General features: G+C 30.6%; 1 protein-coding gene across 3 annotated transcripts in view; it reads right to left on the minus strand.

The window, feature by feature from the left end:
* The window catches only part of LOC118186492 (uncharacterized), a 131,323-nt gene that overhangs the window by 42,678 nt on the left and 69,720 nt on the right, over positions 1-18,925 (minus strand). For all 3 annotated transcript variants that reach the window (XM_085814631.1, XM_085814630.1, XM_085814629.1), the window contains 5 exons: positions 17,680-17,840; positions 17,286-17,441; positions 12,304-12,429; positions 11,551-11,661; positions 2,590-2,749 (listed from right to left, as the gene is read on the minus strand). In XM_085814631.1, coding sequence (XP_085670757.1) covers positions 2,590-2,749; positions 11,551-11,661; positions 12,304-12,429; positions 17,286-17,441; positions 17,680-17,840 — 714 coding nt within the window. The remainder of the gene's footprint in view (positions 1-2,589; positions 2,750-11,550; positions 11,662-12,303; positions 12,430-17,285; positions 17,442-17,679; positions 17,841-18,925) is intronic.

Below are 18,925 nucleotides of genomic sequence, written 5' to 3' on the forward strand. Positions count from 1 at the left end.
ATATTTTTCTTTCTAAAATTTCCTTTGCACCATTAAATCTGCTAAAGAAACAAACTTCTTCCTAAATGGCAACAAAGGCAAAAAAAGTAACTATTTTTTAACAATTATAAGGTATAAAAATCTAAACTGTACATAAATATATAAAAAAATAATATATTTTATTGGCATGATAATATTTATCTGTCCCTTTTTGTGATGTAATTTCTCATCACATATTTCCCTTTACCAAGTTTTGCATCTTAAACTAAAGCAAAGTAAGTTGCATAAAAAAAGTAAATGGGTTTTTTTTATTGTTAATATTCTGACTCTGAATCTTTAATATACTATTATAAGTGTTATTCAGCTCAAAGATTTCAAAACAAGCATCTAATTTGATGATTTCAAAACCACATTAAAAAATTAAATGTTTACTTGTTTCATTTCTATCTGGATGCGACAAAGGTTTTCTGCCAAAAAAAGTTAGAAAAAAAGTTAGAAAAAAAAAAAAAAAAAAAAAAAAAAAAAAACATGCAAGCAATACTTTTAGTGCTGGTAGTAATCAAATGTATGATTTTCTGTCAAAATTTTGGTAGTTTTTTTAAAGCCTTCAGCCCAGAAACAGAATCCAAAAACAGATGAATCTCATTTCAGATGTTCTGTGCAGCATGCACCAGCAATATGTAGCTGCAAGTGTGGAAAAAGAAGTCCGAAGGAGCGATTTTGGGGCTATATAGTGGGTGTGGCAAAAGATCCCATTTGAGTCCATACAAGAGTCTAACCGTTGAATGCAGATACATGTGGTCTTGCATTATCTTGATGGACCATCAACTTTTTGTGCCAGAACTCAGTTCGATGTTTTCCTTGATAGCAGCATCTTTATGAACTAGCATCTCACTGTACACCTTACTGTCGAGGATTACCTATATTCTTTGCGTATAATACCATGGCAATCCCACCAGATACAAAGCATGATATTTTTGTTTGTCAAATTGCTCTTTATGATGCTGTCGATGGGCTCCCCAGGCACAGACCAAGCCCCTTTTCAGCCTTTGAAGTAAATCTACTTTTCATCACAAGTAATAATCCAGTCCAGAATTTTGTCTTTGCATTGATATTAGAGCGGATTAGTGCAGGCCTGAACACGTCTGTTCTTATCTGCTTGTACAATAAGTTGACTTGTACGTTAAGTTTATGCAATGCACAGCACGACTAATGGACATAACACTAACATCTAACTCCTTAGCAAGCTCTTGAGTTGTTGCATACTGATCGTCTTCCACAAGTTTTTGCAGGCAGGCCTCATCAACATCAGTAGGCCGGCCAGAGCGCTCTACTTCTTGAATGTCATAGTCTTTGTTTTTGAATTTTTGATACCAAACCTTCACACTGTCATATATATATACAACATTAGTATTTAAAGCGTTACACATGATTTGGTGACATTCCGTAGTTGCTTTTTTGCAACAGAACTCTTAAGTAAATGATGGTTCAAATATGGTAGCGTGACAGTTCCATTTCAGACACCTTGTACTTAATAACAGCTTTTTTATTTATTTATTTATTATTTTATTATTATTATTATTATTTTAAATTTCACAATACAGTGTTCTAAAGCAAGTCTCTCTTTCAAATGCCAAAAATTGTTTCACAAAGTATGATTAAACACGTTTGCGCAGTCAATATTTACAGTGATGGGAAACTTTTGTTAAAACCTGATACTTGTATACAAATCAGTTTGGATAACATTTTCATACTTTTAAGATAGAATTTCTTCCTAAGCAGAAAAAAATGTGTTGTTTCATTAAATATTTACATTATTCTCTGCATACAGTATTTACTGATAACGTAAAATAATAATTTGTACTTATTGCAGAATTACAAACAAATCTAGAAAAGTTACTATTTGTTTATTTGACCAAACAACAATTTGAAGAGAGTAGAACAGATTCCTTCCACATTTTGCATTTAATTAGCAGTACAATAATAATAGAGAGAGACATAACAAGCAATAAACACTTTAATGTTTTAGCTGGGAGTTTCTTATTATTTCCATTAGATTTTATGTGTTTCCATTCAATACTTTGGTTTTATTTTTTTTTTTAAATATCAATTTAATATAAGTGCAACAAAAGGCATATTTATGAAGTTGCACAAGTCTACAGATACAGGCTAAAACAAAACTAGCACCAGTACATCTACCCGAGCATAATAGTCACAGTTGACAGTACCAGAGTTCCAAGAAGCTCTTAAATTCTGAATTTCCTATTTTTTTAAAATAGCAAATATGCCATGTGAACTAAGATGAGGAGTCCCAAGAGATAAAACAAGAAGTGACCAGGGTCTACCTTTAGTAAGCATTTACACCATTAATTTAGTTTCTAGGAGGAATGAAAATCTAAAGCATTAAAAAATAAAATAAAATCCTGGAATAAAAGAAGAAGAATTGAACTGAAAATTAATGAAATAAAAAGAAACCATTAAAAAACATATTCAGGCAGCAGTACCTTTTTCATTTAAACTAATAATCTCAGAGTACTATAATTTTAATTTTTCCTCTTCAATCTCTCCCTGCTCTCCCCCCAAAAAATCGTTATTTAAAATAATTCTTACCAGATGAAATGGTATGAGGCCTTTGGTATTTGTTTAAAACAGGTGGTTCTTTTTCAGGAGGACCTGTTTCTTGTAAATTTGGCCATGTTGATGTAACAGAAGGTACTGGAGAAGAAGGGGTACTAAGAGTTGTAGAAGTGAGCTCTTGAAATGCGGACAACTAGAATAGGAATATACACTAAATTACAAAACCAATAACTTACTGTCTCAATTTTTTTTAAATTGGTATAGTTTTTAAAATGATCTAAATATTTCTATTTATAAAAAACTTAATAAAAAAACTCTTCTAAAATAGCTACATCTTACACCATGTCTACAGAGGTGGTCAGTAGATTTTATTTTAGCAACCACAGGTCACAGACACACACCTCCAATTACAAAAATGTTTTAAATGGCACAAATATTCATGTTGTGGCATTTTTAAATTGGAAAAAAAAAAAAAAAAAAAAAAAAAAAAAACCCGTTTTGGAAAAAAATAGGAAATCTTACTTTTTATATGCTATTCAGCCTGTACTCTTAAGTCAATAAAATCTTATGCTCATTTTAAAAGCACAAACTCCCATATGACAAAAATGACCCAAATAATTAACTTCAAAATCTGTGATTTTTGACACCATCTTCAATTTGCATTGAGGGGTCAGTTAATAAAAATAGAATAATTTGAGATTGATTTATCATCCTTTGAATGTTTTTCAATGATATTTTTTTTTGTGAGTTACTACAGCCTTTAATTCAAAATTTTGTCACATTTGGTACACTGAAAGAACTTTCACATAAGTAAGTCTAAAAATACATTATTAATATTCGTTTTGTAACTTCAGAATCATAAACACACACAAATTCATTCAAATACAAATATTTATTATTTTTAATACATGCAAATAGCATTACAAATTGGCTACATGCCAGTACTGAAGACTGCAAGTGTTTCCTAGAACACAAATGCTATAAGATTCTGCTAATAATATTTCCATTTTGAAAAACTATACACTGATCAATACTTCTCAGAATGATTTGCATAAAAGTGCTTATCACTTAATCTTGTAACACCAGAAACTTTCTTTCAAACCTAACACTTTATTTTTAGTTATGAACAAATGTAATCATTTCACTCCTTAATTTGCTTAAAGTTCCTGAATATGATCCTCAACTTTAAATTCAAATACCTTGGTCAATTTTTTTTTCATACTGGAGTCGCACTTCTTATTTATTTATTTTTTATTTGCTATAATGAGTACAAAATTTTACTAAATATAAGTATATAAACCAAAGGAATGCATAAAAAATTATATTTCTTATTTTTGCCAAATTCACTTTTTTTAAATTAAAAAATGCTAAAACAAGAATAGTTCAATCCTTAACAACATTTTTATAATTGGAAGTATATGTTATGATCAGCTGCTGTGAAAATAAAGGCTGGGTAAGGACTTTTGTAGACATGGTGTATATAATGAATGCAAGGTATATTTATATGCTACATACATTTATATGTGAGGTTGTTAGTAATTTCATGAAACGTTTTTGGAATTCATAATAAATGAATTACAATGTGACATCAAATTTATGATAAAAATAAAGGCACAATCACACACAATATTTTGTATGATGATGTTTTTGCTTGTATTGTCTTCTCCAAGATGTTTTCAGCAGACACCCTAAGGGAAGTGGGAGTAGTTTTATTTTAAATAGCTAGAAATTTTTAGAGATTACAAGGTGATAATAACTTGTAACAATACTAATCTTAAAAAATGGCCAGAGATGCTTTTAGGTAGTATGTTCAGCAACTTCTGTCCATTTCAATCCTCTAATGAAAATCTTCCAACCCCTTTTCCTAAAAGAGTGTAGCTTTATACTTTTCCAATTATTAGTCCTAACTGCTTAGCTATTTGAATGATTCTACATTTTCTAGTCTTAAAACATACCACTGACATTTCAAGCCTGAGCACAGATGGAATATACAGTGGATGGACAAAAATATGGAAACACCTTGTGAAATGCATGTTTGAAAAGAAAGATTGATTTTAATGAAATATGTAGGTGGCGCTGGCGTTTTTGACTACTGACGCCACCTATACAACTTCGTAAATGTGCTAAACAGTTCAGTTGTTGTCTGAGTACTGTTATGTGAGGTTGTCATTGCATTATGTCAGAGTTAACAGACTTCGAACGTGGGCAAATTGTTGGAACACGTATGGTAGGTGCTTCCGTAAGCAAGGTAGCCGAGGTGTTTAGTGTTTCAAGAGGTACTGTATCGAAGATTTACTCCGCATATTTGAAAAGTGGAAAAACATCATCTGCTAAATCACAGCGCGGACGAAAGTGTGTCCTGAGTGATCGTGACAGACGATCATTAAGGGCAATTGTGACGAAAAATAAGAGGACCACAGCTGCAAAAGTTACTGCTGAAATGAATGTTGTGTTACCGAACCCTGTGAGTACCAAAACAATTAGAAGGGAGCTTCATAAACAGGGAATTGCTGGCCGTGCTGCAATTGAGAAGCCACTTATCAGTGATGCTAATGCCCGTAACAGGAAAAGGTGGTGTTTAAGTCATAAAGCCTGGACTATAGAGCAGTGGAAGCGAGTAATATGGTCTGAAGAGTCTTCTTTCACATTGTATGAAGCACATCATAATGCGCTATTCAAAATTTGTTACACTCATTCAGGTGCAAGTTTTTTTCTCTTATATGTATTTCAAATGCTTAACGTCGTCACCTTTGTAAATGCAGCTAATACCTATGTGATAATATATTTCTTCCTATATGTATATGCATCATAGCTGACCTATACGCATCATAGCTGACCAGATAGTTGAGCAAATTTTGATTGAGGTACCCTTGTATGTTTCTACCGTAACAAGCCAGACAATCATTTTATTGAAAAAATAATCATTACTGTTGTCATTCAACTGTTTTATAATATATCCAAGTTTCTCATTGCCAATTTTTTTAAATGTCCAAGCAAATCATTTTAATGGCATAGGTTTTGCAAAGAAAATGGTCTATACACTTTGTCTCCTGAAATTGCACTTAAGATATTTTAGGTGTAAATTTTCATATTTTCTATAACAACTTAAAAATCATCTGTCATACAAATGGCACAAGTTACGATGCTTCAGTTTTCTAGAACCGCAAGAAAGTTTCTTCCCAACTAAAGGTCAACAAATCATCAGAACCCTTTAACTCAATTTTCTCTTGCATTTTATTAAAGAAATTTAAACTATGCCATTAATGCTGAGATGCTGATGCATGTATTAAATATAAATATTTCATGGTACTACTTCCTAGAAGTGATACATATTATTTGGGGGGGGTACAGAAGAAAATAAAAAAATACAATAAAAAACTTATGAAAAACAGTATTCTGTGCACTGAAGCAATAAAAGGAAGGAAAACTAATTAGTTAAATATTCATAATATACATAATAAGAGGAACACGGATGTAAAAATAGTTCATACTCTTGAATTTTAGCAAAAATGTATTTTCAACTATGTTTCATATTTTTTAAACATTAACACTAGAATTATGGCAATGGTCATTTTGACCATATCTCCATTTTTTTAATTGGGCATAACTTTTTTAATTCTTTATTTATAACTTTCATATTTTTTTACTTTTTCTAAAAACTTAAGAATTTTACATGACAATTATTTTTTTGTGTATATTAAGGAATTACTTTTGACAGTATTATTGTTAATACCTAAAATTACGGCTATCAGTTATTTTGACAGTATCCACAAAGTTATAGATTCCTCAATATTTTTATGACTTTTTTAGCTATTTTCGGTTTGTTGATAGATAAACAAGCATACTTTTGATAAAGAAGATTGCATATTTAACAGCAGTGAATGGGGAATAAAAACAAATGTTTGGAATTTTTGCGCACCACGTGTCTGCACATTTTGCTTGTGTTAGAAAGTTTATTTTTTATAGACACAAATATCCTTTACTTCATTTGGATATTTTTGTTGTTCTGATCTGTTTATCATGTCACGTAGAAGTGTTGGTAGAAAATACCTAATGAAGGAAGGGATGCTGAAAGTTTTTAAAAGTCTTTCTGATGATAATTCTGCTTCTGAAACTGAACCTGACGAAGAGTTTCATACTAAAACTACATTCAGTTTATCCGATGAGGACTGGATTGTTTCTACTGAAACAAATGAATCTGATTTGCTTGATGGAGAACCTGTTCATGAAACAGAAAAGAAAAGTAAAAATTTAGATCAAGATCATAAAGACTGCAAAGTGATCCCTTGTTCTAGATATTTGGAACGGTTTTATAGAAAACTGTTTGAAATGTTATAAACCGGGCAAAAATATAACAGTGGATGAACAATTATTTCCCATGAAGACCCGATTCCAATTTATTCAGTATATGCCTAAAAAGTCTGACAAATTTGGCATTAAATTTTGGCTTTCTACTAATGTGCAGTCAAAATATTTACTGAATGGATTTCCCTATTTGGAAAAAGACAAAACCAGACCAGCTAGAGAGACAGCAGGTGAATACGCAGCTTTTCGCTTGATGGAACTGCTGAAATTAATAAAACAAATGAAGAATTCAGGGATAAGCTGCGTTGGCACAATAGATCATTCAAAAAGAGAAGTACCTTATTTCTTCAAAAATACGAGGGATGAGCTCTGTTCTAGTAAGATTGCTAAACATGACAATATAACGTTTACGTCTTACCAAATTTAAAAAAAAAAAAAAAAAAAAAAAAAAAAAAAAAAAAAACCTCATGCTCCTGAGTACCATGCACCCAACATTAGAAATCGCATCAGATGAAAAAAATATACCAGAAGTTGTGAATTTTTACAATTTGATCAAATATGTAGTTGATGTTTTGGACCCAATGGTGAGAAAATACACAGCAAAATCCTCATCCAGCAGTTGCTCAATCAAGTTTTTTTTAATATTCTTGATTTGGCTCTGATAAATATATGGATAATTTACAAGGAAACAACTGAATATGAGAATATCAGCCATTGAGATTTTACTTTGAATACAGCTGAGGATTTTGAAAGATGTACATTTCATCCAAAATTCACAAACTTTCTGTATCTAATGAAAAGTGAATTGGTATTTGCATCAACACTTCCATAAACATAAATAGTGCCAAATAAATGCCTGCAAAGGCAATAAAACTTTGAATACATGTGAATACTGTAAAAACATATATTTGTGGAACCTGTACAGGTAAAATTAAAAAAAAAAAAAACTAGTAATCTGTATGCACTGCAAAACTGAGTTATGTAAGTACTAATATGCATAATTTTTAATATACTTATTTCACATTGAAAATTTTTATGACGCAATTTATTAAATGATAGGAAGTTTAAAAATATCTATAGTGATTTTTCTTCTCTTTTAGCTCTTTGTCATATAAAATTATTCTTTGATTAATTCATTTACTCACTTTAATTTATTTTGCTCTTTGTTACATTAAATTTTTATTTTGCTCTTTGTCACATTAAATTATCTTTTGGTAGTGTGTATTTACTCAATTTACTTATAAAACAAGCAAAATAATAAAGCATTAACTTTGCATAATATTAACAGAGAGTGAGCCTTTTCTTCTATTAGGAACCAGCGGTCAAAATCACTGTTGATTTTAGTTATAGGTATATGGAAAACACTCTAGTGCTAGTGTTAATCCCCTCCCCTCAACTATGAACAATCTAGCACAAATTATCTACAGCTCACAGTACACATTCTTCAAATTGTATGCAAATAACAGTAATTTTATTTGATGACTATTACATAAAAAGACTGTAATTGATAAAAGAACCAGAAGAACTGAAATGCATGTTAGAATGGATTTTATTATTAATGAAAGGCATATATTTCCAGTTTCTCCTATTTTGTTTACCTATCAACAAAATCGCCTTTAACTGTCAATGAGATATAACTTATCTGCATAATATAGCTGGATAGTGTAAAACTTAAATAAAGCAGTATGTTGCAACCAATTTGAGTTAAAAAAGTGTACATATAAAAAAAATATTATTAATTTGTGTAGCACAGACCCAGTTTTAATTCTTTTTTTTTTTTTTTTTCCTTTTTCTTTTTCAGTGAATTAAGTATTATTCAAAAACAAAGAGAAATTCATATTCATCCTTTTGCTTGGTGTACTTTGTTTATTATTCAGCTAATGCATATAATAATTTTTAAAAAAATGTGTATTTTTGCAGCTACATTTTAATACAGATAGGCTTCTTCACATTGAGATTAAAAAAGAAATTAAAGTGGCAAGAAAAAGTAATTTTATAACTTTGATTTTTTTAATGCATTTAAAGCTTTCTTATTTGTCATCCATATTTTATTTCTCCACTACAGCATTCCATAATCACTTCAGATTACAATATTGACTTACATAGTATTTCTCTGAAATTCCATATGCGAATTATTGTTTTGATAACATTCAACCATTTGTAAGAAATATCCTGTGTAGGTTTTTTAATGACCTCAGGCCAGTATTCAAGGCAAAGCTTTTTTGAATTGTTAAATAAATGCAAGTATAAAGGATTCCTGCAATTCAACATCTATATAAAAAAAAAAAAAAAAAAAAAGATGGAAAAACAGGAACTCAAGAGGAAAGATGATTCAGTTAAAATAAATAATACATTGAATGAAAAAAAGGCTTTTTTGGTAATAAAATTTTTTGTCCTTCTTTTTAAAGATGTTGGAAATATGTTTATATTTGTGTCTCAAATGTAAAAAGTTTTATCCATGTCAAAATTAAATGTCATGCTTATGCATGTTGAATGATAATTCCTCAAGATGCCACACATTTCTCCTCACATACATCTGAAGCAATTCAGAGTACAATTTAGAAATTTTCAATTGATTCATATTATTTTCAACATAAGAAATGCACAAGAAGCATATTTCAAGAATTCTAAGAATGGCCAATTTTTTAAATTTCTCAGATTGCTAGTCTTTATACATATACATTTCAAGTACGTACATTCAACCCTTCAGAATCCAATCCATTAGCCATTAATACCCTGCCTGCATGGAACTGAAGAAAGGAATCAAATGGACCCAAATTATAATGATACTATTTTCAGAAATTAAATCTCAAAGGGAAGAAATGAACACATTTTTACACATATGCATATTCTCATATCTTTATTATCATGACCAGAGATTTAATCTCTGGAACTACTTCATGAGAATGGACATTTCTGTCCTCTCCCAAAAAGAGCAGTATAGTTACAATTGGCTGATAACACCATGCCCTTTTTCATGTGATCCATGCCATTATGAGATACTATATGCACTGATGACATATTCTATAACTTTCTTCTTGCTTACTTCCTTTTAAAATTTCTTATATGCCTTCATCAGTGCATATCATATTTCTTATATGCCTTCATCAGTTCATCTACCTATATCTTCAGATTTAAATTAAACAACTTAAAAAGATTTTTTTTTTTCTACATTGTCTTCAAAATAAAGAACAATGTTCGGTATGGAAATAAAAAGAACAAATAAAAAATATTATTCAAGCAATAATTAGCAATACTATTAGCATGTCTAATTCATGTATGCTTTGTGAGTAAATTTCTTCATCCTTTTCTTTAGAATTAATAAATGTCATATAATTTTTCCCTCTTAATTTCTATTAGAAAAATTACACAAGTATGATGACATATTATTACACAAGTACATGATATACAGTCAAAAGTCGTTAATTTGGACACCCATAATCCGGAATGATCTATAATCCGGACCTCAAAACTACAAACTTTCTGCGCATGCGTCAATGCGACGCATGCGCATAGGCGTTTACGTGCGCGCGTAAGACCTTTACGGCTGCGAATATGCTTGTGTGCATGCTCATAAAACATTTACGCATGCGTGTTTAATGCATAACGGACGATGTAAGCTAAGTTAAAATTATGTAATTCAGTTAATGTTGCAGATTGCGTTGTTCCTTAATCTTCGAATTGGATCCGGCTTATTATTTTTTGCAGACTGTTACAGCAATTTTATAAAAGTAAGCTTAAACTTTCGATTATATAAAATAGAATTTCCGATATATATTTGTTAATATGTAAAGGATCTAAAGCGAAAGTATGTTTCGAAATCCGAAATCTGTTTATCAATTTCACGCTGCTCGGCGGGGGTAACGCCGCGGCGTGCAATGAATTGGAAGTTGATCTGTCAGCACTATCGTTATCTTCAGGGCAGATGTTTTTATTTTATTTCGCTTATAATTCCTTACTAAATATAGTATTTCATCTTGATGTGCTCCATCTTTGATATGATTTAAAACAAGTTCCTCGTCATTATAATTCGCTTCCGGTAGTGAAGAAAGTGACAGAGGTTATTGAAAACGAAAAAATTTCGATTGACAAATTAGTCGGTATTCTCGATACAGCAATTATAGGACTTGAACAGCGGAACTTTGTAACTAAACAAGAAATTATGTCTGTTTAATAGAATAAAAGAGAAAGTATTATCACATGAAATGAAGCAACTTAAACAACTTACATTGAAAGAAATGTTTAATAAAGTAAACAAATAAATATTAAGCTTTTTCTTTTTGTAAATTTTGATACCCTTTAGATCATAATTGTTCTTTATTTCATAAATTACGGTTTCATATTTTTAATTTTGTAATTTCTGCATGCCATCTTACCAGATTTAAACTGATGATCTACAATCTGGAAAAATCGATAATCCGGAATCGCCGAAGTCCCGACGAGTCCGGATTAACGACTTTTGACTGTATTATATTAGTATAACTTCAATCTACTCAGAGTGCAACCTAAATTAATAAAGGCTCAGATAAAAAGGGTTTCATTTATTTTCAGATGCTTAGAAAGTCACAAGAGACAGTAAAAATCAACAAAATCTGCAATATTTGAAAATACATCCTCATGTGTGTTTATTACTGGACATAAAAATACCACACTTCATTGAAAATATAAATAATATTTTATAACACTAACCTGTGAAGAACACTCTACAGCAGCTACCATATTATTTACAAATAATGTATCCTGAGATGTAAAACCAGAATCTTGAGATGTCACACTATTTAAATGCTTTCTACCTAAAGTCTAATTCAAAACAAATACATGGCTCAACATGCAAAAATAAAAAATAGAAATAAAAAGACAGAAATTCGTATAGTAACAACATGAAAAATTAATAACAATTCCAGAGTAACAAAAATATAATGAAAACAACTCAAGCAAAAAAATACATTGAGGTGCAAAAAGGGCAAAATGCTTCTTTAAAAATTAATAAAATAGATAGAAAAATTATATTAAAAATTCATGCATTTTGAGAAGAAAATAAATGCTTAAAAGTTTCAATGAAAAAGTATTTTATACACTAGAAATAAAATATAATTTCTTTATCAAAAATTAATTCTATTTTAAAAACTTTTGTGTCCCTTGTGTAATTCTTCATTTGTAACATTATTGAAGAGACGAGAAAAGAAACTGCATGTAATTTACCTTAGTTGCTACACATTATATAGCTTGTTAGCTTAATTAAATTATATTATTAATTAAATTTAAACTTAGTTATTGAAAATAGCACTTGTTGTTCAGAAATTCTCAGAAAAATCAAGAAAATTAATTGGACCAGTAAACTAAAAGAGAAAAATTGATACTAGGTATAAAATTTATATTTAAAAATGTACCTTATTAAACACCGAGACAATTACATGACACGATGATATTTTTGAGACTTACTTGAGAATGTGAGATATGCCTTGATGAATGAGATTTCAAACTACCACTAGATGAACTATTGATACTACTGATACTACAAACACTAGATTTCCGAGAGCCTAATGAACCAGGGGAACCTGGTGGAGTCTGTAACATATATAAAATTACTGTAGCTTACATCTACAAGTGTAAATTTTAATTTAAATTTATTTATAAAAAATTCTTATAAAACTATAGACATAGCTATAATAATATAACAGAAAGAACAAATGCCACATCACACTGGGATAGGTAACATAATGGTTCGCTTATTTATTGCAACAAAGTATAAAAAAATATATATATCATAGAAAGAGATTTTTGGGTATTTTCCTGTTTAGAGACTTCCAGTTGCCATATGTGGTAGCCGGTTTATATTGCATCATAAATAGTTCTGCAGTGAATAGCAGTGCAACATTTAATGTGCATAATGCTAAGGCCATATATGCACGATACTGAATTTATGCAATTCTCTGATTTTTTTTTCAGTAAAAGCAGATGATTAGTTTTTATGTACACAGAGCTTTGTTTTCATTAAAAAAACAACAGAAAATTGTATGAAATCAGTATTATGCACATCTTTAGCATTGTGTACATTAAATATTACATACACATATATATATATGATAGAATGACACATTACTCTTGTTTCAAGTTTATTTATTTATTTATTTATTTTTCATGAATCTTTATAAATCATTACAGTTGCTGCCATCTAATTCAACTTTATGTTAATGTTTGGCACTAAGTGGTGTTCCATAAACAGAAAAGTACCATTTTTTTATTAAAAATATCAACACAGGAATTTATCCAATGCTTTATTACTAGCATTTTATCATCCATATGGCCTAACAAGTAACCAACACCCAAAGTGCTTCTGTTTAAAATAGTATAAAATATTTATTTTTATTAACTTCATTTTAAATATCTAAATCATAATTTATAATACATTTAAATAATAAATTGTTAAGAATATTTGCACTATCACTGTAATTAATAAAAGATCATATTTGATGCCATATATTATGTACCATATACATACATACATACATACATATAATATATATAATGTATATTTTTCTATTTATTTCTTTTATGGTGGCATTATTTCCTTACAGATTTGTCTGATTAGAGATTATATATATATATAGATAATACAGTCAAAAGTCATTAATTCAGACCTCAAAGCTAAAAACTTTCTGCGCATGCGCCGCGTTGACACATGCGCATAGGCGTTTATGCGTGCGCATAAGACCTTTACGACTGCGCATAATGCGTGTGCGCAAGTGCAGAATACGTTTTCGCGTGCGCGTTTAATGTATAATGGATGGTATAAGCTAAAATTATCTATTTCAGTTAATGTTGATGATTGCGTTCTTCCTTAATCTTCGAACTGGATCCGGCTTATTACTTTTTACAGACTGTAAGAGCAATTTTATAAAAGTAAACTTGAACTTTCGATTATGTCAAATAGAATTTCCGATGCTGGAGCTACCAAAGGATCTACAAAACGAAAGTATGATTCGATGGCCATCAAACAAAAAGTGGAATCGCTGCAAAAAAATGGATAAAGACATGAAGAAGGTGACAGAAAGGTTAGTGAAAACGAAAAAATTTCGATTGACAAGTTAGTCGGTATTCTCGGCACAGCAATTACGTGCCTTTGAACAGCAGAACTTTGTAACTGAACAAGAAATTATGTCTGTTTATAGAATTAAAGAAAAAGTATTATCACATAAAAAGAAGCAACTTAAATAACTTACATTGAAAGAAATGTTTAATAAAGTAAACAAATAAATATTAAGCTTTTTTTTTTTTTTTTTTTTTTTTTTGTAAATTTTGATACCCTTTAGATCATAATTGTTCTTTATTTCATAAATTACGGTTTCATATTTTTAATTTTAGAATTTCTGCATGCCATCTTACGAGATTTAAACTGATGATCTATAATCCGGAATCGCCGAAGTCCCGACGAGTCCGGATTAACGACTTTTGACTGTATTCAGAACAGTCAGAGTTAATCAAGTGATAAAATATGTACTATTATTTACATACAGTGATCAACTTGGCATGATTTGGCAAATTTTTAAAGAAGAATATGAATAGTAATTTAAAATTATTTTTAGATACATATTTTATATTTTGTATGAGTATCTAGCTTAAAAGGCAATAAATAAACCTAATTAAAATTATTTTTATTTCTTTTGATATGGAGGAAATTTTGTGAGAATCACTTTAAAAACAGATCCTAACACATTGTTTCCTTTAGCGATCTTACATTAAAATACTGTATTCCTGTGGAAATTTTACAGCTCTTTCTTCTACTGCAAACAAACCCCCACAAACACATATTTCAAAACTGAATTTAAGATTAAAAAAAAAAAAAATATTCTGATTTGAACCTAAACTAAAAACTCTTGAACTTAGAATATAACAAAAAGAATGCACAAAAAATGGAAACACTGCTTAAGTAATACTAAAAGCTGAAGTATATTTAAGCACATGGAAGTATTTGGAAAATTAGGCAACTTTTACTGAGGTGGCTACATTAATACATAAGTACCTATGCATCTTTAGCTTCACAAAGAAAAAGCAGAAATCCAAAAACTCGCATTCCAGATATCTAGATTACTCAAAACACTATACAAAAAATAAAAAAATAAAATTTAGCAGACTTTTGTATGAGTAACTCTAGCGTACAGAAATTACATATGTATTCTCTCTCTCTCTCTATATATATATATTATTAAGATGTAGCTGGCAGCTGTTTCCCCCCTACCTAATTGTAGGACGCTTATTCATCAAGCACTGGTTAGAAATGGCTAAAGCCCAACTGTCATTTAACCCTCTCATAATCAAGAATGTTCCCAGAATGCTTAGTGAGGAAGTTGACCAAAATTACACCAGCATTAAGGAGGGTAAGTTTATGTTATCGGAATATGGCAGGGCATACAATGGCTATTTGCTTGAGAGGAAAGATGTCTCTACGAAGGACTTTATAAGCAAAACTGATTCATATTTGTGCTAACCATGGGGAAGATCAAGAAAACTAACCGTGCAGCTAACCCATTCACCTTCACTCGAACTCATACTGAAATCTTATTATTTAGCAGTCTCAACCATTTCAGCCACTGGTTAAGCAGGACAAGGAGGAACAAATATCCATACTTTCTTCAGCATTCCAACGTGGAACCAAGAATATGGCCGATAGCACCACTAAATACCATACCAAATAGGGCAGCTTATGCAGCTGTTGCACCTACACAGCAAATGCAACAATGAGAATCTGTTTGATTTTTGACTTTGAATTTCATTTTTTTAGTAAAATAAATAACTTTTATAAAATGCTTTTGTTTATGCTTTTGTTATTTTTTAAGCAAATTAATGAAATGGCCAAAAAGGAAATACAGTGAAACCTCCTTAAGATGACTATCCACATAATTTTGATTTATTGTGCATCAGCACTGTTTATCACTTCAAGAAGTGATAAACAGTGCTGATGCATTGGTTATTCCAAAAGAATGATTACAGTCTTTACACATTAATCGCAGGAGTATAAATAATATTAAATTAAGATTTTGTGATGTCATGAATTTTAGAGTTACAGACATTTAAAATGAAGCCACTGGCAGTATCATTTATAATGCTCCAGAATAAGTGAACAAATTGCAGATATGTTTTCAGTAGGAGGGTAAATATAAGCAGCCTTAATTTCATGGACCCACCAGCAGCCGAGCGTTAAGGTTGCTGAACACTGGTAGTTCAGTCCAAGGTTCAAATCCCACATACAGGCTGGCTACATGTGCATTTTTGTAGTTAAGCCTTGTGTAATGTGTATATGAGCCAGTTTTCCTTAGAAAGTTCTCCACAAAGACATCACTTCCCTTAGGCAGATAGCCCTTGAGGCTTTGCCATAATCACTTAAACCAAACCCAAACCAAACTTAACTGCATATCTCATGTCATCCCATGCCATGAAAGTCTGCAGCATATTTCGTTCATTGCTATTCTCTTGTTGCTGCATCAAGCTTTCACCCATCACCTACAGTTCCTTTCTCTCAAAGCTTGGATACTTAGATATTAGCTCTACCACCTTAGTAAAATTTGAGAAATTTTCAGAATGCATCAAATGTCAGCAACCATGTGCATAATAATTTTTCAGTTTTTTAAATATTTTTTATGCAATGTCACCATTTTTATATGTGTTCAATTTGTTGTATTCCAAGTTCCAATGATTCCTGAAGATAAAACATGATATTTTTTGGTCATAATTTCAGAATTTACTTCTGTGAGATTTTAAAGTTTACGTTTCTGAGATTTTAAAATTTCCACTAGCAGAGGAGAACGCTTATATAAAAGTTTTACATTAAAGTGCTTTTCGGGATACCCAAATTAAAACATAAAATATATGTATAATAGTATGTAGGTGTGTTATGTTGTATTTGCATATTCTTCTTCTGCAAAAATTCACCAAGATGGTTGTGCTAATACATAAATACCAATGCTTCTAGTGTAATCTCTTAAGTGTTACATGTAATTGTGGAAGAGAATCAAATTTTATTATGCTTTTCAGTTTTTCAATAACATTTTCAAATTCACTTATACTGTTTTTAAGGAAACAAGCTCAGTTCTGTTATTTAATACACACTGATGCTTGTCTACTAGTCTACTGTGACACAACTGACAGCAAGAGACAAATTCAACATAAATGCAATCACACACATTCACCAAAAATAATGTAGCTTTAAATACAAAATGTCTAATCAAGTCATCTTTTATAGTTTTCATGCTATTAATATTCAAAAAGTGTAAACATTATACTTAGGGACACTTTATATTTTAAGAAAGAATAATCATTTTCAGAAATTATTGTTCATGAAAGACGGTCATTATGAGAAGTTTCACTGTATAATAAAAAGGCATATTAAAAATTTCGTTTGCTAGAAATTAAGGAAAAATACTAACCGCATGAAAAGACCATGTGTTTTCAGAATGCTTGGCATCAGCAATAACTTGTTCGCTGGTTGAAGGCAGAAGATGAGGATCCACGGTGATCTTGGATAAGGTATCAATGATTTCTTGGATGTGGTTAATTTCATGCAGCATTGCTAATTCAGATTCCTAACACAATAGATACATAAATGTACATCTTCAGTTTACATATACAAATTCTTATGCAAACATATGAATTTAAGGGATAACATAGTAGTATCTGCATGACAAACATATAAATCTACTGAATATTAATTATTGATTTTCTATCTTAATAAACTTAAAAAAATTCACGCATATTTTTCTTACTATAATTAAAATAATTTTAAATTAGTCAATTGAAATAACAGAAGATTAAGATGCTTACCAAAACAGGTTGTAAATAGCCAACAAATAGACAGAAGTGACTTCGTTCTTCAATTAATGCTTTCCTCACTGACTGCTTCTCTATTTCTTCGAGCAAAAGGTATTTGTCTGTGACATCTTGCAGAGCATAATCCAGTGTACGTCGAATGTCAATAACACCAACTACAACATATTGCAAAAATTTCAGTAAGGTAATTCCTGTTTAAGTGACTAAAGCATAAGCTCTTGGTAGCAATTAAAAAATGCATATTATAGAATGGGCGATTAAGTTTGACAATTTTAGAGACTAAGCCCAGTGCCAATTTAATAAGGAATTTAATTGCCTATTATTAAACATTAGGGAATTTAAATATAGCACAATTTGTTGAATTTTTTTCAAGGTAGTTCCCAAAGGCGCAGTGATCGTTAATGATGTGGCACTCATGAGAATACTAAATACACAGGAAATAGATTAGTTTGTGGAACAAAGAATTTAGTTTTAGAACTGAAAAGGATTTCAAATTCCTAGACCAAGCTTATAATAAATCTGAGTAACTGAGTTAGGTTAATTGACTAAGCGAATGCAACTCAAAGGCTATCTGCCTATGGGAAAGGATGCCTTTGTGGAGGATTTTTTTAAGAGAAAACCACTTGCATGCAAATTGCATAAAGGAAAAATGACAAAGACTCCTATGCAGCAATCCTGTTTGCCAGAATTCAAACCTGAGTCGAACTATCACTGTTTAGAGACTTTACAGCTGAGCTGTTGGTAAGTCACATTTAATTTAGAGACCAGTCTTATAAAAGGAGGTGGGATGTGCTGCCACGTCATGTATTAGTACAGATTTATCACCCAGTGTCCATTACAGCAATATGAGAACTATATACACCCAACCATATGCTTCTTTGGAGAGAATAAACACATTCCATAATGCTGGGAGTAGGTTATGCAGTGCAGAGCTGAAAAATTCATATAATTTGCAAGCACAAAATCATTCTACTTTTCCAATCAGTCCATTCATATGGAATTATATTCGAATACCCTACTATTAAACTTAATTCAGTTAATTAAATAGTATTAAAGCAATTAACTACTTTAGGAGAATGCTTCAGAAAAATAATAGAAATTTGAGCAGCAATTGTTGGCAATGTCAGTCTCAAGTCTTTTTGCTCAAAGACACAGAAATGATTTTCATCGGAATGGTTCACTAATGCATTTTGCAATGACTGTATATGTTGAGAAAAATTTTCTTTTTCTGAGTAGATGT

The sequence above is a fragment of the Stegodyphus dumicola genome, chromosome 4 (assembly GCF_044657685.1).
Source record: "Stegodyphus dumicola isolate Sdum_Otavi_A_Nest chromosome 4, ASM4465768v1".
Taxonomy (NCBI): Eukaryota; Metazoa; Arthropoda; class Arachnida; order Araneae; family Eresidae; genus Stegodyphus; species Stegodyphus dumicola.